Source organism: Nyctereutes procyonoides, unplaced genomic scaffold (genome assembly GCF_905146905.1).
Source record: "Nyctereutes procyonoides isolate TBG_1078 unplaced genomic scaffold, NYPRO_anot_genome, whole genome shotgun sequence".
Taxonomy (NCBI): Eukaryota; Metazoa; Chordata; class Mammalia; order Carnivora; family Canidae; genus Nyctereutes; species Nyctereutes procyonoides.
The window spans coordinates 43,266,146-43,288,388 of NW_026575049.1; the positions used below are offsets into that span (position 1 = coordinate 43,266,146).

The following is a 22,243-nucleotide window of genomic DNA, read 5'->3' on the forward strand; positions in this document are numbered from 1 at the left end:
GTCCTACATTTTTATTTTATTTAATCTGGCAACCTTGTTTGACCCCAGGAAACACACTGGGTCTGATGTGTGAGAAAGACCGAGTTTGGCTCTCAAGCCGGCAGTAAAGTAAGGTGGTAAGCTCCCCATTGCAGGATGTATTCAGGTATAGGCTGGATAATCACTTGGTGGAGGGAATTCAGGTTTCAGATGTCTGGTTCCATTGAGATTCTAGGAAGTAAATGTTGTTGAGACAAAGTGGAGAGTTGATTACCTGGGTCCCCGCTGAGCTCTGTCCCATCCAGTGTTCAGAAGCTGTCTGAAATCATAAGTCATCAGCACCTTGTTGAGAGGACCATTTCTCCCTGCTGCCCAGGAGTGATGGATGGCCTCAGTCAGCTAGTGGAAACCAACCCAGCCCAGCAGGGTCTCTTTAAGTGGTTTGGTTTGGCTTGAAGAAGCACTGTGTTAAAGGTGAAATGAAACACACTTTTTGTTTTCTCTCTCTTGCCAAGAATTGACTGTGACTTCCTCGCTTTTTATGTGTCCCTTGCAGCATGACCTGTTGAGGATTGACATGCCCTGTGTTACTCTCGGGCAGTGACAGCATGAAAAACACCCACCCCCAAGGTTCTGCACAGACTCTCACAGGCAAGTGAATGGAGACAGAAAAGCTCCAGTGTTCATTTTTACCATTTTAGAGATTCTGTAGGTGTGGCTACATCTATCTTGTCAGCATGTCAAGATTTTACCCAAGGCCTGCTTGTAATTGCCTCAGTATGGCTTCTGCCCTCCACAAATTACCACAGCAAAGGTCTGACCCTTGGTAGACTTCCTTCTGCCCACCTGCTTCCAGATGCAGGCTATTGCTGGGTACCAGCAACTGGTTTTGATGTTAGGTTGGGCCAGAAGGGAGTTACAAGGCAAATCTGCAAAAGCCAAATCTTACCATGTATTCCAAAAACAGACAGAAATGGCTCCTTTCCATTAGAGTGTTTTAAATTTGTTTGAATTATCAGATTGATAACTTCATATTATTAATAAAATTTAAATACTAAGTCAAAATTCTGTGTCAATAGAAAAATTTTTTCAAATATTTGCATTGATGCTATTAACTAAAATCACCTGTTCTTTTTATTACCTTTTGTTTAAGGGCATTTCCCTTTTGTTTTCCAGGAAGAATTACTGAATGGCTGACATTTGACAACATGCACCACCAGTGGCTTCTGTTGGCCGCATGCTTTTGGGTGATTTTCATGTTCATGGTGGCTAGCAAATTTATCACATTGACCTTTAAAGACCCCGATGGTAGGTATGCTTCCTCATGGGATGGATTTCAGTTAATCCAGATAATGCTGTGGTATTGTTCCTGGGTACATACATAGATGACCTTTGTCACAGAATCAGAGGAACATTAATGCCAGAAGTGACCTTGGAGGTCATGGCGTCCAATTCCTTCATGTTACAGAGGTGCACAAGAGGAGGTGGAAAGGGACAAAGGTGTCTTCTCTGCATCTCCCCTGGGGGGCAAGTGGAGCTCACGTTCTATGGGGGCTCCTTTGGTGGCCTCTTCCCAGCAATACCATTGCCAGGTTATCTTCTGGGCCCTAGGCTTGGTAGGTCTCCTACTCTGTGTCATCCAGAGATGCTGCCGTGATTGACCAGCATCCCTGTGTTCTAGCTGGCACTGTGTGCTGGTGGCCATGCGTTTGAAAGTCACCTTCAGTTCACTGGAGGGGAGGTGATTTAAATACTCTGTCCAGTAGTCTTTGAGGACTTTTTAGCTCTTCTTGACTTGATGTAGGTGTTCAGATGAAGACATGTAAAGAACACCAAACCCAGATTCAGAAGAACTTATTTTAAGTTATGCCCTTGACCTTTGCTTACTGAGGCATTAGTGGGTTTTTTCTACAAAATGGACATGTCTGACAGCTCCAAGATTGACCTGAGTACAGTGAAGCTCTCTGATCTGTGAGGATGCTGGGTACGTAAGGAGGTGCACTGATGGTCTGGAACCCCAAGGCGACTCCTTCCATGGCAAAGTGAGACAAGGCAAACGGGAGATACTGAAAAGGCTCATGAGCAGCTTCAGATTGGCCTATGTCTGCTTAATAAAGAGGGTGCTTGTGAACATGGGTGTGCACGGCATCTTCACTGTGTACAAGCCTTCACACATGCGCCTGCAGGTCGGTGGCCCTTAGGAAGGGGGAGATCAGGAGAGTATCCATTCATTCCAGCAGTTTCCCCCACTTACTGCAGCTGCAGGAAATGTGCCTTCTAAGTGGCCAGCAGACTACCATTCTGCTCCAGCCCAGAGAGCCCCCTGCTGGGCTGAGGGCTTCTCAACGGGCAACCCTCCTGCTCCTACTCATCCTCTCTTTTCCCTCTTCCCTCCGTCTCTCAGCCTGTCTATAGAGGAACAGTGAGGCTGGAAGGCAGATGTGTAGACCAAAGAGGGAGTCCCTGAAATTAGCCCCAAGAGGTGATTCTCAGCTCCGTGCTTTCCACTCAGTAACTCAGCTAGCTCCTTTGTGCTCAGGCCTGATAGATTGTCATTTCAGGTACCACCCCCACCTTCCAGGAGCCCTTGTGAGAACCTGGGAGGTTTTCACAGCCTTAGGAAGGCTGTGTTAACTGCAGGTATATGGGGTGGCCAGGAGCATCACAGCGCACGATGGATAATCACAGATACTCAGGGCTCACACCATGGACCAGGGCCTCTGTCAGAGCAGCAGACATTGAAACTTTAGGGAGTCTTTGGAATCTGAGACAGTCATCTCAGCTTGACCATTTAGATGTTTCTCTAGCTGCCCCAGAACAGTTACACTTACCTGTGATGGAGATCCCTCATTAAGAGAGCACTGGGTCTCATCCCCATGGTACTTTAGAACTATCTGCAGGACTTTGTAAACCTTTCCCTGTTAGCCCAACCAGAGACCAAATGAGTTAGAATCTCTAGGAGTGCAACTCTGGAGACCCGCAAATGTAGAAAGAGCTGCAGCTGCTGAGAATATGAATTTGTTGGTACAGCAAGTCCACACATTTTAATGGTTCCCTTAAATGTCACCTCATGGTAAGGAAGGCACTTCAATGGCAAGTCATGAGGTTAAATTGTTTATTATTTATTTTGTTTCAAAAACTAGGAGTATAGGGAATATATTTTATGAGACTTCCACCAAAAATAATTAAGTGAGGTGTGTGCCTTTGAGTTATAATATTCTTTGGCAGAATAGCCTCTAAAGAACTTTACATTCCTCAGTAGTATCTGATAAGCTAGGATGTGGTGAGTTTTTTCAGGAAAATGTAGAAGCTCTAGAGGGCTTTGTAAAGTGTGGAGCAAACAGTTAAAGGGATAGAAGGAGAAACCCGCAAGGAAGGATGAGAAGCTTTAGGATTTTAAACCTGGAGGAAAGATCTATGGTAGCTTTAGGTGCTGCTCACCAAATGTTTCTCACACTAGTGGATGTTCAGTGTGATTGCTGTGTTTAGTGAATGGGAATGCAGTGGTGTGGACTACTTCTGGTTGGAACCTTAGATCCGGTGCACGCTTGGCCCCACTGCCCTTCTCCCACCTCTGGGAAGCAGGGTGGGTCACCGGTAAGCCCCACAGCATGCAGGTAACTTGGGGTGAGAACCCTTTGTTGTCAAGGCCAAAACACAACCTAGCCTTTTTGAGCACACAGAAACTTCTCTAATTGTCCCTAAGTACCTGGTTGGGATCACGAAGATGGGCTGAGTTCTAAAGGAAGGAAGTGAGCTTGCCTGCAGGGTGTCTTGCTAGCCTGGGTGATTGAGCAGGGATGGACACCCATGAGAAGGTAAACATGCAGTTTCTGAGGAGGCCATCAGAGAGGGTATCTCCTGCCCCCTTTACAGCTGTGGTTTGGTGGGCTTAGTCACTTAGCCTTAGGGGGCCCCCTTTGTCTAGGGGAGGCACTTAAGCCCCCCTGCTGAGTCTTAGCGCTCTGTACAGGGAACTGAAAGAGGTTTGTTAACATGTGACTGGAAGAGATTTTTCTCATGCTGGAGTTTGTTTCACTCATGTTCACAGTGTTTTGGTTTTAAACCAAAAGCCCAATGTGTAGTATCATCACAAAGAAATAATTGACAACACAGTGGTCTCCTATATGATGAGGTTCCATTTCCTGTAAAGCAGATGGGAGATCCGTGGTCTCATCATTCAAGGGGCCTGATGTAACTTCAATGTCTGTGTGGCTGCTCCTTCTGGCTGTGACCTCTGGGACACAGAGCTCTGTTCCAATCTGTCACCGGGCATGTGTGTTTTCTTCTGACCTACCTGTTCTTAATGATTTCCCTGCCACTTAAGCTGATAGGAAGAGCAGATTTACCTTGAAGTACTGTTTAAAAAGTTGTGTTATGGTCTGTCTTCAGCTCAGCAGTGAAGCCATAAAGATATTTGTAGCAATGATTGATCCTTAGTTAACAAACTTCAGTGTCATATGGAACTAGGCTCAGATGTTATAAGTAGACTCTGTCACAGGGACATAAAGCCCATTCAGTGTTGGGAAATTTGATGGCATGGTATGGTGACACTTGAAATCAAAAACGACATCCTTGTGAATCTGGTGTGTATGTGTAGACACTGATTTTTCTTCTCAGCTCACTTTGACTTCCTCTTCCAATCTTTCGCCTCTACTCAGCCTCTCAGCTTGGCTGTCAGCTGCTTAAGGACGGAGCCCATGCTTTGAGTATCTTTGCCTTTCTACTGCCTAGCATGTGATGGGGCAGGTGACAGACACTGAGGGGCTGGTGACAGCACGATGAGGGAGATTCGTGGATGTGATCACTTCTAGAAGAACAAGGTGGTACATTGCTTGGCAAATGTAGACATCTTATAAAGCATTGCAAATATAGTGATGCCTGTAACAAAAGTTATCTGATACACTGGGGGCACCTGGCCATACCTAGAGGCTCAGAATGCTTGATCCTGGAGCTGGAAGCTTGCTCCTGAGGGTCAGGATGGGGAACGAGACCATCTGAGCCAAATATAATGACTGGCTGAGAGATGAGATGTTCCACAGCTGCCAAAGCCTGTTCTCTCTGCTTCTGAGTATGGGAAACAGGTTGCTTCAGAAATTCATTGACAAGTCACCTGTTTAGAATTCAGGATGCATTGTCCCATCTAAAATGTTATTAAGGAAACTTAGGATTCTGCAAAACCCACTCAACCTGTGACAGAGCTAAGCATTGCAATGCTAGTCTTTGAAGATGCCATCAGAACACAAAGTGACCAGACAGGCATCGAGTGTGAATTGTCTTGTTAGCATGTGAGTGCTCAATGATGACAAGGTTGCAGCGGAGGAGGATGAATAGAGGGTGGTCTTTTGGGGTCCTCGGAGTTCATTCAGGAACTCTGGGGGCTAATGGCGCCGATACTCTGTCCATTTCATACCATAGAAAGGGCTCTTGACCTTTTTTTTCCTTAAAGATTTTATTTTATTCATTCATGAGAGACACAGAGAGAGGCAGAGACACAGGCAGAGGGAGAAACAGGCTCCATGCAGGGAGCCCGATGCGGAACTCGATCCCGGGTCTTCAGGATCATGCCCTGGGCCGGAGGCAGGCGCCAAACCACCGAGCTACCCAGGGATGCCTGGGTTCTTTGACCTTGTTGCAAGTACAGAAGAGCTTCTGTGTACAGCTTTGGTTAGGATGGCATTTTAAATCCCACGTAGGCTAGGAAAAAGACTTTAGTGGCATTCCTAAAGGTGTGTGACAAAGAGGTTTATTTTGGAGGCAGAGAACTCAAAGATGTGTAACAGATGGGGAGATGGGATTATTATTATTGTCAGGTACCGGTAAGATGTTTTACCCTCCCTGAGTAGGGTGGATAGCAGGCCATGGTGCATACTAATAGCAGGGCTGGCTAGGGCCTGGGGGGAGGTGTAACAGCCAGCCTTGGGGCAGGTAGGGGGCTCCAGTCCGGTGTGTGTGGTGTGGCTATTAATGACCCAAGATGAGGTTTTGATTGTTTTTTAAATGAAAAAAATGTGCCTTTGTTTATGCTTTGTTACGCTGATTTTATGGTTTTTTTGTTACCTTTTTTCTAATTATGTTTTTAGGCTTTGGAGAATTTTGAAAGTAAATGTTTCTTTGATTGTAGCAATTTGAAAATTATCTTCAAATTCTACCCAAAGGATTTTCCCAAAGCAGTTTTTTTTTTTTTTTAATTATTACTCTGGTCTAGCATTTTGTAAGATTTGTCTCATGTCATCTCACTATCCATGAATTTTTAAACTTATGTATAAATACTAACTTGACTGCTAACTTGGATTTTTGTTTTTTAGATTTTATTATTTCAGAGAAAGAGAAGAGTGGGGGAGGAGCAGGAGAGGAGACTCTCAAGCAGACTCCATGCTGAGTGCAGAGCCTGATATGGCTCTGAGATCTCACGAGTCTGAGATCATAACCTGAGCTGAAACCAAGAGTCAGGCGCTTAACTGACTAAGCCACCCAGGCACCCTAACTTGGGTTTTTTTAAATTACACCATTAATTTTGAGATCGCTGTAGAGTCATATGTAGTTATAAGAACGCAGAGTTCTATGTACCATTTACTCAGTTTACCCCAATAGTAACATGTTCTAGAACTACAGTGCAGAGTTGCGATCACAATATTGACATTGATAGTCAAGATGCAGAACATCTCCATCACCACAGGGAACCCTGGGTTGCCCTTTTATAGCCATACCTAACTGCCTCTCCTTATCTCCCTCCCCTGGCCTCTACCCCCTTCTTGGAAACCACTAATCTATTTCTCTCTCTGTAATTTTTTTTAAAGAATGTTATAGACAGTGTATGACCTTTTGGCCTTGGCTTTGTTTATTCAACATAATTTCCTGGATAGTCATCCAGCTATTATTTTGTGTATCAATACTTTGTTCCTTTTTATTGCTGGGTAGTATTCCATAGTATGGATGTATCACTGTTGTTTATCCATTCACTTGTTGAAGGACATCTAGGTTTTCTTCCAGTTTGGGGCTACTACAATATAGCAATGAAGTTGCTATAAACATTTGTGTTTAGGTTTTTGTATGGATATAAATTTTCATTTCTCTGGGATAAATTCTCAGGAATGCAATTAATAGGTCATATGGTAGTTAAATGCCTAGTTTTTAAGGAAACTTCCAAGCTGTTTTACATTCCCACAGCCGTGTAGGTTCTTCAGTTTTTCTGCACCCTCTTTAGCATTTGGGAGTTTTCACCTTACTTCCTTTTAGCCATTTTGATAGATGTGTAGTGGTATCTCATTGTGGTTTTCATTTGTATTTATTTGCCTGATTGCTAATGATGTTGAGTATCTTTTCTTGTGATTATTTGCCATCTGTAGATCCTCTTTGGTAAAATGTCAGTTTGTGTCTTACCTGTTTTCTAATTGGATTGATTTTTTCTTTTCTGTAGAGTTTTGAAATTTCTTTACATATTCTAGATACTAGTTCTTTGCCAGATATTGATTTGCAGATAATTTCCCCCAGCAAGTGGCTTGTCTTTCCATCCTCTTTATAGGGACTTTTGCAGAGTAAAAGCTTTAAATTTTGATGAGAGTCAGCTTATCAATTTTTCCAAAGATTTTCTCCAATATTTTTAAAGTTTTTTTTAAGATTTTATTTACTTATTCATGAGACACACACACACACACACACAGAGAGAGAGAGAGAGAGAGAGAAGCAGAGACATAGGCAGAGGGAGACGCAGGCTCCCTGCAAGGAGCCCTGTGTGGGACTCGATCCCAGGACCCCAGGATCATGCCCTGAGCCAAAGGCAGATGCTCAACCGCTGAGCCACGCAGTGGTGGCTCAGTTTTATTACATTTAAGTGCTGATCCATTTTGAGTTTGTTCTTGAATAAAGTATGAGATTCAGGTAAATGTTCTCTTTCTTTCTTTTTTTCCTTTTTTTTTTTTTTTTTTTTTGGTGTGTAGAGGTCTAGTTGTCAGACCACCATTTTTGAAAGGACTCTCTTCCACTGAACTGATTTTGCACCTTTATCAAATGTCAGTTGGGCATATTTTTGTGGGGCTATTTCTGGGGCCTCTGTTCTGTCCTGCTGATCTGTGTATCTGTTCTGTTCTTCCATGAGAAGACACCTTAACCTCTTTGTCTCCTAGCATATGGCGCCAAACAGGAGTTCCTGTTGCTGACAGCCGTGCCAGATGCAGGGAAGCTGCCTGGAGAGAAACACTTTCCTGAGGAACTGAAGGTAAGCACAGCAAGGTGGAGGGTACTATCCCCTCTGAGGCCCTCAGCGGAGGGGCAGGGCTGCCTCTTCCTCATTTAGCTGTGGTGTCTTGTTCTCACCCTCTCTGGCCTCCGTGAGGATCCCCATCACATGGGACTAGCCTCCCCTCTATCTGTACTCACATCAGCTGGCTTCCTCTCACTGTCTCATCACATTCTGCTCTAGAGTTGTGGCTTTTGTTACTTCTGCACATTTCCACTCATCTTTTAGTTTCTCTTTGGAGGTGGCACAGTCACATCTGTTTTTAGGTTCTTCACAGTGCTTTGTACATCATGGATCCTCTGTAAATGTTGATTGTGTTGTGTTCCTGACCAGCTTAGAAGGAGCCTTGCCAGGGGAATGGAGGATGTTGAGCTAGATCAGGAGAAAACCAAGGGAGTGGGGGAAAGTCTCTGACCTAGAATCATGGAATTTTTAAGTTTAGAAGGGTTCTTGGATAGAAGAGCAGCTAATCTCACCTTTGAATGGTATGGGTGAGAGAACAATTTAGAGAAAAGGCTAATCATCCCAAATCTTATGGGAGTTGGTGGGACAGCCCAAGGCTGCTGACTTACCTGGTGCTCGCCTTCCTGCATATTCTGACTCCAAGTGTTTCTCCTCAGGCTCCTTTTATACAAAAATTCCTAATTAATCCCCAGCCAAGATGAGGAGGGGGCACACTCTTGAGATTCCCCTCTCACTAGCTAACCTCTATTCTGGGTCTGGAAAGTTTGGGTTGCAGGTATGTCTAAAGGAATGAAATTGGTAGACCAAACTCTAAGACATTTATCAGCCCAGCATTAAGCTGCAGAGAAGGAGATGTTCTTGTCCTTGATTTGCACTGCACAAATTAGAGCGCAACAAAGTCTAGAAAGTGTGCACCTGGTCAGAGGGAAGTGCTGTTGGATCAAGTTACAAGATGCAGAACACTGATTGATTGGTTAAGTCTGCAGAACTCCCTGAAACATGCCTGGAATGTTGCTTTTGGGTCGAGGCATTCCAGGACAAGGGAAGAGAGTGGATGGACCACAGAGGAAACCAGAAAAATCTGTAGGAAGTAGGAGGGTGGGAAGAGGAAGGGAAATAAACGTTTAGGTGTTGAGATCAGTAATGACACAGAGTTGGGGTAAGAGTTTCACAAGAGGAACACAGTGCTCTGAGACAAGGGTGCAGCTACAATGCAGTAGCTCATGAAGAACAAAAGTGACCATCCCAGGAGGTGCTCTTGAGGGAAGGAGGAGCACCCTTCCCACAGACTAGACTGTAGGCCCTGTGGGGGAGTAATCGTGGTTGGAAATACAGCAGCAGAACATGCCTTGCAGTCCACAGAAGACTTACTGGGTTTTAGTCTTACAAAAACAGCCCTCTGAGCTTTAAGTATTTTTATTCTCATTTTGCATTTGGAAAGTGTGAGCCTTCAGGAACAGAGCCTGTGTGTCAGAGGCAGCAAGTAGTGGGCTGGGACTTCAAACTACATGTCCTGTTTCCCGTTCTTGCTACCCTGTCCCCTTGACGCTCATGAAACTCAAATGCAAGGTAAAGGGAGTGGGAATCAGCTGGTCAGACACGATTCTCTGAGACCTGGAGTCATTAGATATTAAACTCAGTGTCTGTCCTCCCAAAAGAAAGGTGATTTATAAAAGTGATCAGGTTGTGTAGCTTATCTTTAAAAGTTGATCTTGTGTAGCTGTTGAATCAATATGTCATACACCTGAAACTAATATAATGTATTTCATTTACACTTCAGTTTTTAAAAACTGCAAAAGAAAGTTTATTTTGTACATAATATAGCTGAACATTTGAATGGAAAACAGTGTTAATCATTGAAATTGGTTTAGTATATTTGCAAAGGAAGAAAACAGAAAACCATGCCAGTCCATAAGCACAATTGAATGAGAAATTGTTTTTCTTTACATATAATGCTTAAGCTTGAGGAAAAGCAAATTTAAAAATGAAGGAGATTTTTCTGCAGTTTCTCAAGGGAACTTGTTTGGGGGTCGGTTCTGCCCTGTGATGCACTGCTCTGGAGTGTCATCCGTGATCCAGGTTGGAATAGAGTGAGAGAAAAGAGAGAAAGACCATATCAATAAGTGAGCAAGAGTTGGGGTGAGTGAGGGAATGAGATTAAATTAGACTCCATTTATGGAAGCAAGAAGGCAAGAGCCAGAGTGGCAGACTCATGCTCGTGCTTTCTGGGGAGGAAGGGATATCTCTGCAAAGGATCAGACCTGGGTAAGGCTACAAGTACCCACTCTCATTTCCAGAATGTCTTGACCTGAGAAAGTAGCTGTTAGGAATTCCCAAAACACTTCCCTTCACCAGGGAAACCCAGGAAATTCAGTCAAACACTTGAGAAGGTATGTCAGGGAGTTTGGTTATGGCAGATTCATGAGGTAAGAGCAGGGAGCTGGAGTGGTGGGGTGGAAACATTTATCATCCCAATATTTCCAGTGTCCTTGTTCTCTTGTGTTCTGGAAGGCTGTGTCCTTCTCCCCCATTTTGTAACTGACACAGTCCTTAGGGGAGGACTGGTTTTACAACTGCCCATTAAAAGGATTGCCTGAAAATCTTGGTGCATTTTAACAGATAAAAGGGCATTTTGGTCCATTCAGTAAAGTTAATTTAGGGGACCATCTGGTTTGAACTTTTGGGAAGAAGTTCTGGGTAACTTAAAGGGAATGAATAGACAATAAACAGCAACAGAAATTTCAAAATGCTGAGGGAAAGGGCCACAAGTAGGGGTAGCCAAAGGAGTGGGGTTAGAGGAACAGACTCTTTATTCAGACCTGCCTTATGGGATGCTTCTTGGAAAGCCAGGAGGTCTCTGTGGGCAGACATTCCACCATGATGTGAACAGGGAGGGATTAATAAGTCACTGAGGACAGGGTGTCACTGAACTGCCACACACGTTGTTACTCAGCTGAGGTTTTCCCAGTGTCTCCACAGAACACCTGTAACTGCATCCAAGCACAGAGTAAAGACTTGATAAATATTTGCCAAATGGTTCACTCTGCCGAGTAACAGAGCAATAGATTTTGAATCAAGTGTTAACAAAAGCCCTTTTCTGTTACAGATATCCTGTTAGGTTCTAAAGCTGTCCCAAAGAGTATGTGTCATAATTTGGAATTTGAGCTTTTTCATCTCTTTTTGTTTTTTAAGTCAACTTTCTCTTGAGAGGAAAAGCCAAATGAACCCATTTTGTGTCCACTTTCCTTGCCAACCATACTGACTCATCTCTGATTTATTGGGCAGTGGAAGGGCCCTGAGGCCACTTCAGGAAGTGGCTGGAAATATTGGCTGTTGCTGTAGAAAAAGGGAGGAAGGAAAGATGAGAAGGGGCCCATGGCTGGTAAGAAAGGGACAGGTGAGCCCTGGAAGGAAATTCAGAGGGGGCTCTGCAGAGTTGTGGCTTTTAGTTAGTGATGATTGTGCTGAAGGAAGAGAGACAAAAATGTGCTGTTTTTACAGAGCCACCTTTTAATATAGAAAGTACCCAGATGCCATTCACAGACAACTTGGAACAGTTTTCTAGAACTTTCTAGAAGTGTTTATAGGTGCTCTCCGCCACCAGCCAATATTTCTAAATCAAGTTTTTTATGAAGGAGATAAACTCTTTGTATATTTTTTTAAAATATCCAGCCTTAGAAGGAAAAAGACCTCAGCTATAGCCATCACAATCCATAATTTTCTTTAACCACTGTCAACACTTTTGTATGTTTCTTTTTTAAAAGACATTCATTGAGGTGTAATGATATAAGACTCCATCCCTTGAGTGATAAGCACAGAGTTATGCCTCTTAAACTACCTGTAAGCAGAGGGGATGGGTTCTGTTTGGTAGGGGTGTCAGTCTTACAGCAATGGTAGCCATTGTGAAGAAATGCTGGAGCACAGTGGCAATGGTTTCTGTTCTAAGGAGTCTCTCCCACCTGGTGGGAAAATCCATGTGAGCTGGGGGGTGAAGACTCTGATCCAGAAACCCTGCCCACCTCCTCACATAGGCCTCCTAATCTAAGATAACTTTCACCCACTGTCGCACATGAGCTCCACCCCTGCCTAAGTATCCTGAGGAAAAAAGACATTTTCTGAACCAAGAATGCAGGTAGAAAGGGCTCCCTGCCTTTGAGGCAAATCAGAGGAGAAACCTACACTGATCTATCTTTATGAATTTTTTTCATGTGGTGGAACATTACAGAAAAAAATCCTACAAGCACCTGGGTATTAAAAATGGGTTGCTTACAAAGAGTGGCAGTTGAGGCAGGGGTGGGAAGGGTGGGCCACAGACTTCTCTCCGGTGTTCAGTGCCAGCCTGAGACTTTGTAGGGAGAATGATGACTCAGTATTCACACTGAAGTAGTATTCCATATGTGAAGTCTACAGAGGAACTGTCCTGTGTCCTAGATACACACAGACTGGAAATTGTACTGCTTTTGAGAGGAAAAACTATTGAGAGATCTATTCCAGATAACTCAGAGGTGATCAAAAACGCTTGAGACATCACAGAATAAAAGCAGCAACAATACCCTTGTGCAGCTTGCACCCCAACCTCAGAAACCCAGCCGGAGGCCATGCCCCAAGTGGTTCCCGTGATCCTGGGTCATCCAGGGCAGCCCACATGCCCACTTCTGCTTGCTTCCAGACCCACTTTCCTGGCAGGTGGGGGTTTCTGGATCAGAGCCTTTGCCCCACATTCACATGGGTTTTCTCACTTGTTGGGAGGACTCAGCAGACCAGTGCCCCCAGCATTGCCCACAGTGGCCACGCTTCCAGGAAGACTGACACCACTGCTATACAGACCCCATTCCCCTCTCCTTAAACTGCCTTACAGAGAAGCTTGGCCCCATGCTTGTCATGGAGGAGATGGAGTAATGGCTCTTGCATTTTTAAAACCCATACTGAATGACCTAAAGTAGGTTTTTTTAAATTAGTAAACCATTACACCAATAATACCAGTAATACCAGAGCATCTATGAAACAATCCGCACGTGTGTAGATGACTGGCCCTTCTCTACCATCCATCTACGTACACAGAATTAGGTGGAGGGAAATGCTAGGGAGAAGGAAGGAGGCACTAAAATGTTCAAATGCAGAGTATCCTGCTATGTCCGAGATGTTGTGGGCCATAGTGCCCACCATCAGCAGAGTGACAGGCAGACAGCCCACCCGCCGCCTCCTCCCAAATCTGTTCAAGCTGAGGGTGAAGAAACACCCTCAGGTCTCTGACCGAGCTTTGGTCCAGCACATCCATGCAGCCTGAATTCCAGGCCCCTGGAGGTGAATCATGCCTGCAGAGTCCTGCTCTTGCTAAGGTGGCTCTGGTTGTTGCGCTCTACCTGCTAATGTGCTGCATGAGGTCAGGGGTTAGGGCACCTTGGGTGGGCCCTGTGGTGGGGGTGTGCTCCCCTGTTTCCTGTTCAAGAAGCTCTTATGCCCCTTTTGCCTCCTTGTGACTTGCAGCCGACTGGGAAAGGGCTGGTTCAGCCCCTGGTCTATATGGAACGCCTGGAGCTCATCAGAAACGTCTGCAAGGATGAAGCCCTGAAGAACCTCTCACACACCGCCATCTCCAAGTTTGTTCTGGACCGGATATTTGTGTGTGACAAGCACAGGATTCTTTTCTGCCAGACTCCTAAAGTGGGCAACACCCAGTGGAAGAAAGTGTTGATCGTGTTAAATGGTGCGTGCAGTGCCTGGTGGCCACCTGTGGTCTATGGTCGGGCGCAGGGTTAGCCTGGGGGCGCCCTGTGGCCTGAGCAGGGGAAGCTGAGGGGGACAGCACAAAGGAGCCACAGGCAGGGACTGTCGACTTGGAAGGGCTGGTAACCTTAGAGACGGTTCTCCGTTGTGTTTTCCCTGTGGGTATTATACTTTATTATTATTATTATTATTTAATATTTTATTTAAATTCAGTTAGTCAACATACAGTATAACACCCAGTGCTCATCCCATCAAGTGCCCTCCTTAGTGCCTGTCACCCAGTCACCCTGGGTGTTGCACTTTAAAAGCTGGTGGTTTAAAGTTTTAAATATTGAGGTTTTCAAGCTGCCGCCCCCACCCCACCCCGCCCCCAGTGGTCAGGATCTCTCCTCACTTTCCAGAGCGGAATCCCTGTCTCAGACAGCCTGTCCCCCACCACCCTGGGCTGATCTCTTTTCTTCTCTTCAGAGGCATTGCTTTGCCTCTTAGCAGTTGCTAGCTCTATGGAGGTAAGTCAAGGCTCACACTCAGTGCCCTCCCAGCTGCTCCTCTGCAGTAGAAGGGCCTGTACCCAGGCCTGGGAGGAGAGCCCTGTCAGGTGGGTGGGTGTGGGGGCCCCTTCACCCACAGATGAAGTATTTTGTGCCACTTGGCTAAGAAAGAAGGCGTCCCATTTTGTACAGAGCCTCCATGTTCAGAGGATTGAATCCACTTGCTTCAGGAAATCATGTTTATTTAGGAACAAATTAGGTCATTGGAAAGTGACCTCATACACTACAGGTTTTGATTACTCACTGCTCTTTTCAGATACCATGTTTGTTTGTTTAAACTCCAATTACCCTGAATTGGTCCAAGATAATTATGGGCTCTGTCTGTTAAATCCAGCTTCAAAAAGAGCGTAATTCCAGTTGACAGCACTATGACTCCAGGACCAGGAATCAGCCGTGAGAGGTGGCCCTGTGGCCTCTCCTCCAGCCTACCACTCTTGCTGCTGTTCTTAGAGTTGGTGGTCAATCGGCCTTCTCATGGTTGCTTCATTTGACCTTTCTGTGGTTGTTTGGGGGAGAAAAGTGAGACACTTGCCTCATCTTATAGTATATAATTAATGTGTTTCTTGAGAACTCTGACAGTACGTTGGATTTTTGACATCAAAGAATGAGGTTACAAATCAAATTTAAAACAATAAATACACAAAAGTTTTATAAGTCTGCCGCCACAATATAAAGCATCACACTTTAAATAAGCAAGCACCAATTTGCAAGTGCAGAATAAAAATGGGGGTAGGTTTGCCAGGCCATAAATAGAGGATGGTCCTTGTGGCTGTCTCCAGTCGTCCCTAGAGACACCTGCACCAGGACAGGTACTTGAGCACATCCAGGTATAAATCTTCAGAGCTGGTTCTTTCATTATCTTCAGAGCAGTTGCTCATCTTGCTCATTTCATGGCCATCCATAGCACTTAGTACAGAGTTCTGGACTGGTGCTTACATACTTGGGGAAGGGATAAATCAAACAAGGCAAAAAAAAAACAAAAAACAAAAAAACAAGGCAGTGGCCCTTGTATAAGGTGGCCCAACAGAGATCCTCCTTTGCCAGACTCCAACAAGACAGGATTAATATAACGATGGATGGGAAGGTTCGCAGAGGCCTGGCTAGAACCTTTGTGGGTAATGATGCTTTGTTTCTATTTGTCTTAAGTTGAGAAGAGAAGGAAAAACCTGCCCAGTCCACCAACCTGAGGGTGGGGTGCACTCAAGCCTCCATTCAGCAACCCCATCCTGGGCACTGTGGCTTTGCTCCTGCCCTGCCTTCTTAGACACATTTGTCCTCCTTGTCCCCTGCTTCAGATATATCACCCTGCTCCCACAGCATTGGCCAGGTTTTCCCAGCACCAATCAGCTTTGCCACTCGCCAGTCTGGGATGTGGTGAGGTTACCTAGGAACCACCGCAGGCTTAGGGATGTGGAGCTGGGAGGGACAAGCCTGTTGGGAGTGATGGGCCCCTGATGGGGCATCAGCCAGCAGTATGTTTCATAGTCCTGCTCCCCTGGCATTTCCTCCCAATTTCAGAGTAGAAGGAGCATGGCTCGTTTTAGGAATTCTTTCTGCATGCAGGGAGCTTTTTTAAATGTCAGATTTCACCTAATTTAGGTGCATTGCCAGGAGTAGGGATTGGCAGTGTTTCTTCCCCTGTTCCCCCACCCACCCCGACTTGTCTGTTTCCTCTAGTTGGCTTATGGATTACCAGAAGCTTTTCTTCATTCTCTCATCCTGCTGGCAGAAGCAGCTGGAATTCAAATACCTAAACTGGGATTTCGGTGGATGGGCTTGTGGGGAACTTGGGGCCCAGGTTAAGAGACCAGGCATCTTCCTTGAAGGGTAGCACTGAGGCAGCCAACCTGTCCTTCCTTGTTTCCTTCCCAGGGGCTTTTCCTTCCATTGAAGAGATCCCCGAAAATGTGGTTCATGACCATGAGAAGAATGGCCTCCCTCGTCTCTCTTCCTTCAGCGATGCGGAAATTCAGAAGCGGTAGGAGTAGTTCCTAAGGGGAGGGGGATTTTGGTAAAACCGGAGGCTTAGTTCTGCCCTTGCCATGCACTTCAGATTGTTCCAAGGACTACTGGGGGCTTTTGGTTTACATCCGTGAGAGGCAGCCAAGCATACACCCAGGGTTCAGTGCATTTAAATTCCTTCATGAAAAAAAAATTCCTTCATGAGAATTTCAAGACATCTCCTCCACCCTTACCTTTATGCAGTCCATTAAAACAAAGGTTACACAATTTTCTTAATAGAAACGAGTAATTTTTTTTGTTCTCCTTTAGTTCTGCTAAGCTTTATGGACTCCTTACTGAATATGACCTTTAGATCACAGGAAAGGGATTTGGATTACAGAGGAACCCCACATAGTTTTTTACCTTCTTCCAGAGGCCTTACCCCAACTTTCATGGTAGCTGCCCAGAGGACTGAACCTAACACAGGCCGAGAGAATCAGACCTCACTGATCACAGCAAGGGCAGAGACTCGGCATTTAAAAAATTACTTAGCTAGTAAATTGAAAACTTCTTTTTAGTAACTATGAAATGACCCTGCAGAACAAGGCTTAAAAGAAATCAGAATGTTGTTAAGGGCACCAAATGAACTTTGACTCCCTTGCTTTTTAGCCATTTGATTCTAATTTTTTCTGGTGCTGGTTATTTAGTCTTCCTGGTTTGTGCAAAACCTGTAGAACGCAGGTGTTAGATGCAGGATCAGAGAGCCTCCTGGGTCAGGGCCGTCCTGCTGCCCGCCTGAGCACTGACCTCATAGGGGCTTCTGTGATAGAAGACAAGTCCAGGTGTGCAGGGCCCTGATCTGGTCTCTGGCGGGGAGTGGGCACCGTGATGACGGCAGTGGTGATGTCACTGTTCTGTCAGCACCATCCCAGGCCGTCACGCTGCTGCCACTGCGCCAGCCCCGCCACTACTGGCAGCTACCCCGGGCCACCTTCCTGCCACCTGGAGCTAGCAGCCTCGCTCCCCACTTTCTCTTACCTACTCCGTGCTCTAGGTGGCCTTCCCCTGGCAATTGTAAATTGAACTTATACAGAGGTTTCCTAAAGTAACTTCCTTTGGCCTCCACTGTTCTGCCTCACTCAGGGTCCTGCCCTTAAATCAGTTCTCTGCCCAAGAACAAGACTTTTAAACCCCTTTGAAGTTTGGAAATACTTGAGTATCTGTTGAGATAAGTAGATGTCTTCACAGTGGCCCTCTAGGATGAAGAGTCCCGTGGCCTGGGACAGTTACAGTTCTGAGTCTCTATTTCCTCACTGTAAAATGGGTAACAGTCTTCTTCCGAAGGTGGGTGGGTGGACTCAGAAATGTGCGAAGCTCGCTTCTCATGGGAGGGCGAGTTCTAGCCATAGTGGCCACAGCTGCTCCAGCAGATGCTCTTCCGTCGTCCCACCTCTCCCTGGTTATCACCAATGAGCATCAGCCTGACTGCTTGTTTATCTTCATTTTTTTCCTTAGCTTGAAAACATACTTCAAGTTTTTTATCGTAAGAGATCCCTTCGAAAGACTGATTTCTGCGTTTAAGGATAAGTTTGTTCATAATCCCCGCTTTGAGCCTTGGTACAGGCACGAGATTGCCCCTGGCATCATTAGGAAATACAGGAGGAACCGTACAGAGACCAGGGGTATCCAATTTGAAGATTTTGTACGGTACCTGGGCGATCCAAACCACAGGTGGCTGGACCTTCAGTTTGGGGACCACATCATTCACTGGGTGACGTATGTTGAACTGTGTGCACCCTGCGAAATAAAGTACAGTGTAATTGGTCACCATGAGACCCTGGAGGACGATGCCCCATATATCTTAAAAGAAGCCGGCATAGACCACCTGGTGTCTTACCCCACCATCCCTCCAGGCATTACCGTCTATAATAAAACCAAGGTGGAGCGCTACTTTCTGGGCATCAGCAAACGAGACATCCGGCGCCTGTATGCACGTTTTGAAGGGGACTTTAAGCTCTTTGGGTATCAGAAGCCAGATTTTTTGCTAAACTAATGTGTAGAACTAATGTGAATTCAAATACCTTTTAGACCAGAGGCTAACCAGATGGGAGATGTGAGCACAGAAATGACATGTCCTCCATTCCACTCCTTCTGGAGACTCTGCAGCCTCCCATGGACCTGTGCATGCCTCGGCCAATGAAGCTGGATCCTGACCGTTACAACTTAGTTTGGACATCAGGTGCACTGAGGGCCCTGGCAGGTCCCCCCTCGGTCTCCTCCCAAGTTGATGCCATTAGAATTCTACTCTCTTCAGAACGTGAAAGGGACTGAACATCTGCAGTCTGACAGGCTGGGAGGAGAAATTATATGGTGTAGGAGTCATTTCCCTCGGTTGTTAAAGAGGCAGACACACTGGCAGCTCCCCTAGAGGGTGGGTGGTCCTGCCCGTCACTAACGGATTGCAAGAATGGCACCTGGCACTTTGAGGAGAGATAGAGAAGCTAATGGTCTGCAAAAATCACATGGGGCTAATACAGGATCAAATCTGGCTTTCATCTTAGCGCTGCTATCATCACAGAGGCAAACCATTCTTTCTTTCTAAGACTCTTTTGTTCCTGTGAAACTCAGAGGTGACCTGAGGGTACTTTTTGGCAGTCCATCTTTCCAGGATACATGCCTTGGTACTTCTAGTCTGTATTTCTGAACTGCGTGCTGAACAGTTGTCTCACTCAGCCCAAGAGATGCAACTTAGGAAAGAGGGGAGTGTACATTCTTTCCACCTGAGGAAAGGAACATCGTGGGGGGCCTTACAGGATATGTAGCGTGGGGGAAGGGAGAGCTGGTTGGGTTCCCGCACTCCCACTGCGGTGGGTTTGAGCATGTCCACGCTGATTATTGTTCACCTCTTTGTCCTATCCGGAGGGACAACACCCGTCTCTGGGGCCGTCCCCTGCGGCAGAGGCAACCATGGGCCACATGCTGGCACTGCAGAATCAATGCAATGTTCACATGGCAATTTCCATTCATCTCTGCCACATGCTCACCACTGGACCCGATTCTGAGAACACCATCATCCTGGACTATATGTTGGATAATCAAGTTCACCAGCAATAAAACCCTGGGCCGAGGCATCTTCCAGGCACGAAGGAGCAGGCCACAGCTGCTCTTTCAGATGTCGCCTGACAGCGAGGGCTCTTGAGATATAGGCCAGGTGTCCCTGTGAGAAGTCCTAAGTGCCCGACTCTGTGCAGTACCCACGAGCCCAGCTTTTCTTCCAGGCAGCCTCAACCTCCCCTTTCTCCAAATGGCTTCCTGAATTTGTAAATGTGAAAGTAAAAGAAAATAAAAAATATGTGCCAAACCTGACATGTGCTGCAGTTCTAGGGAAGGTGCTCTGTGGCCACACCTGGTCCTTAAGGCCTGGCAACAGTGATGGGTGGCTCAGGCCTGCTTAGATGGCTGCTGGTGACAAGACTGTGGAGGAGAAGCAAGACTCAAGTATGACTCTTGGCATTGAGGAAGGGCAGTCGATGTCGCCTTTCATCCTCAGCTGACACACAGAAGATGTAATATGAATTATTTTTCTATGAAGTTTTAGCAAAGTCTTGTTAAAATCATTACATACCTATTGAGCTGATTACCTCCTTTCTATTTGAAACATAATAGCGTGAATAACATATGTGAATTTAAGGCCCTAGAGTTAGTCCTAGTTTTTGTTTTTTTTTTAAGATTTTATTTATTTATTCATGAGAAACACAGAGAGGGGGGAGAGAGAGGCAGAGACACAGGCAGAGGGAGAAGCAGGCTCCATGCAGGGAGCCCGACGTGGGACTTGATCCCCGGTCTCCAGGATCATGCCCTGGGCTGAAGGTGGCGCTAAACTGCTGAGCCACCCGGGCTGCCCGATTTAGTCCTAATTTAAAAAGGTATTTTCTTTTGGAAACAAAACACTGGGCCCCGGGGTGCCAGCCCCTACCCTCCTTACGCACCACCGCCCCCCCACCACACTTCTGGCATTTAGATTTAGGTCATTTTTGTCTAGCATTTGGTTCATTTTCCTAGCATTTTGCCAAACAAACGGAGGCTGCCATCACATCTCCTGAGCACTCCACCGTGTGTCCAAAACCTACATTCCCACAACCATCCCTACCGACCAGGGTCCTAACCCTGCGTGGCCAGTCCCCTGGAACTGTGCAGCCCCTCACCCCCCACTGAGGTCATCTGACTTCCTTCCACCTCCAGAACCCACTGCCTCCCTTCTGGGCCTGGGCAGGTGTCCATGCCTCTGTGTCCTGAAGCAGTTTTCTCCCACACTGCTGCAGCAGAGCCTTACAGAAGCAATCTGGAGCAAACCTGGCCGCTTCCTTTTTGGTGTCCTTCCTGGCAGCACTGAGGACCCAGGACCTCCCTCTCCGAACAGTCCCAATCAGCCAGAGCCTGCTCCACTGCCCCCCTCCACACCTCTCACCCCACTGCTTCTGTGGGGATGGGTGGGCTGGGGTCAGGCCAGAGTGATGCCACCACCCACCTGGGAGCACAGCCTTTGCCTCCGGGTAGGAAGAGATGGGCAACCCCCATGAAATGTCTAGGTGGAAACTCAGAAGTAGCATTAAGCCTGGATTAAAAGGAACAAGTAGTCACTCTGCCTCCCAGAAGTTGTCTTAAGATAGGGAGGCCAATTCCTAAATTTAAAAGTTTAATGATTGTAGGTTGGCTTAATAGGCTTGTATCTTAAATTGCTTTCTCTTATTGGATTTCTCTCCTCACATGTTTTAGTTTTATTGGTCTAAGCCCTGAAAACCATCACAGTGAAGTGTTTAGAGCCAAGATGAAATTTGATTTTCATAGTGGCTGAGCGTACACAGAGATGCTGCAGATCCACAAGCAGGCTCTCCAGCTCCAGCTCAGGTTCATGGGAGGAAAAGCCTCCAACCAGGGAGGGGTCCCAGCCCCCACACTGGACCCCTCACCCTATCCTGACGCCAATCCCTGCCTCCCCCCTTCTAAGTCCCAGCATGGCCTGTTCAGCTGGAATCTCCAGAAGCAGGAAACAGCAGAAACCTGGATTAGGAGAAAGCAGTAATAAGGATGGTGGCTGTTTGAGAGGAAGCAAGCCTTGCCACCTTTGGGATGAAATTTAAGTTGTTCAAGGTACATTTTCCAAGCTTTGCACCAGGGCTGTGGGGTTCCAGGCCTGAACCAGGAACAGCAGGCTCACAAGAGAGGAGAGACGTGGCAAGTGCTGAACTAGGCGGCAAATTTACTCCCCCGGTGAAAGTGGCAGGTAAAGGGAAAGATCAGGGAAGGTGTAGGGAGCAGGAATTATGTCTTAGCTTCCTTGCCCCCAAGTCAATCTTTCTGTCAATTACTAGTTATCAGAAAGCCATTTTAAACAAGACTTGGATGAGAATATCATGTCCATAATCATTTTCCTCAAGGCTGAGTCACTGCTTACCTAACAAATCATAATGGGCCTTTCCTTCAGGTCTTTTTCAGTCTTATTTCCTATTGTCTGGAATCCTTAAACACTCAATTTTCGTAACAAAACAGTCTCTGTTTTCTCTTTGTCATCTTTATCACAGGTAACAGTTTCACTCAATATTGCATTACAGTAGGACCTGAGTCTCAATCCTTCTATCTACAGTATTTTTTTTTTTTGCCACTCAGCACCTTACTAGTAGTTCATGTATGTAAGTAGCCTCAATATCAAGGTATCAGGTTTTTTTTTTATTATTATTAGATAGGAAAACACTAGCTGTTGCAACAAACACCAGGATTTCAGTGGCTTAAGACAGTAAAATGATTTTCTTGCACACCCAATAGTCTGTTCCTTGTAGGCAGG

General features: G+C 45.9%; 1 protein-coding gene across 1 annotated transcript; it reads left to right on the forward strand.

Moving 5' to 3' along the window:
* Positions 1-1,158: 1,158 nt before the first annotated feature.
* CHST10 (carbohydrate sulfotransferase 10) lies at positions 1,159-19,767 on the forward strand. The gene is made up of 5 exons (XM_055329214.1): positions 1,159-1,287; positions 8,106-8,197; positions 13,670-13,889; positions 16,333-16,438; positions 17,917-19,767. The coding sequence occupies exons 1-5, from the start codon at positions 1,188-1,190 to the stop codon at positions 18,452-18,454; spliced, it is 1,056 nt and encodes a 351-aa protein (XP_055185189.1). The 5' UTR covers positions 1,159-1,187; the 3' UTR covers positions 18,455-19,767.
* Positions 19,768-22,243: the final 2,476 nt, after the last annotated feature.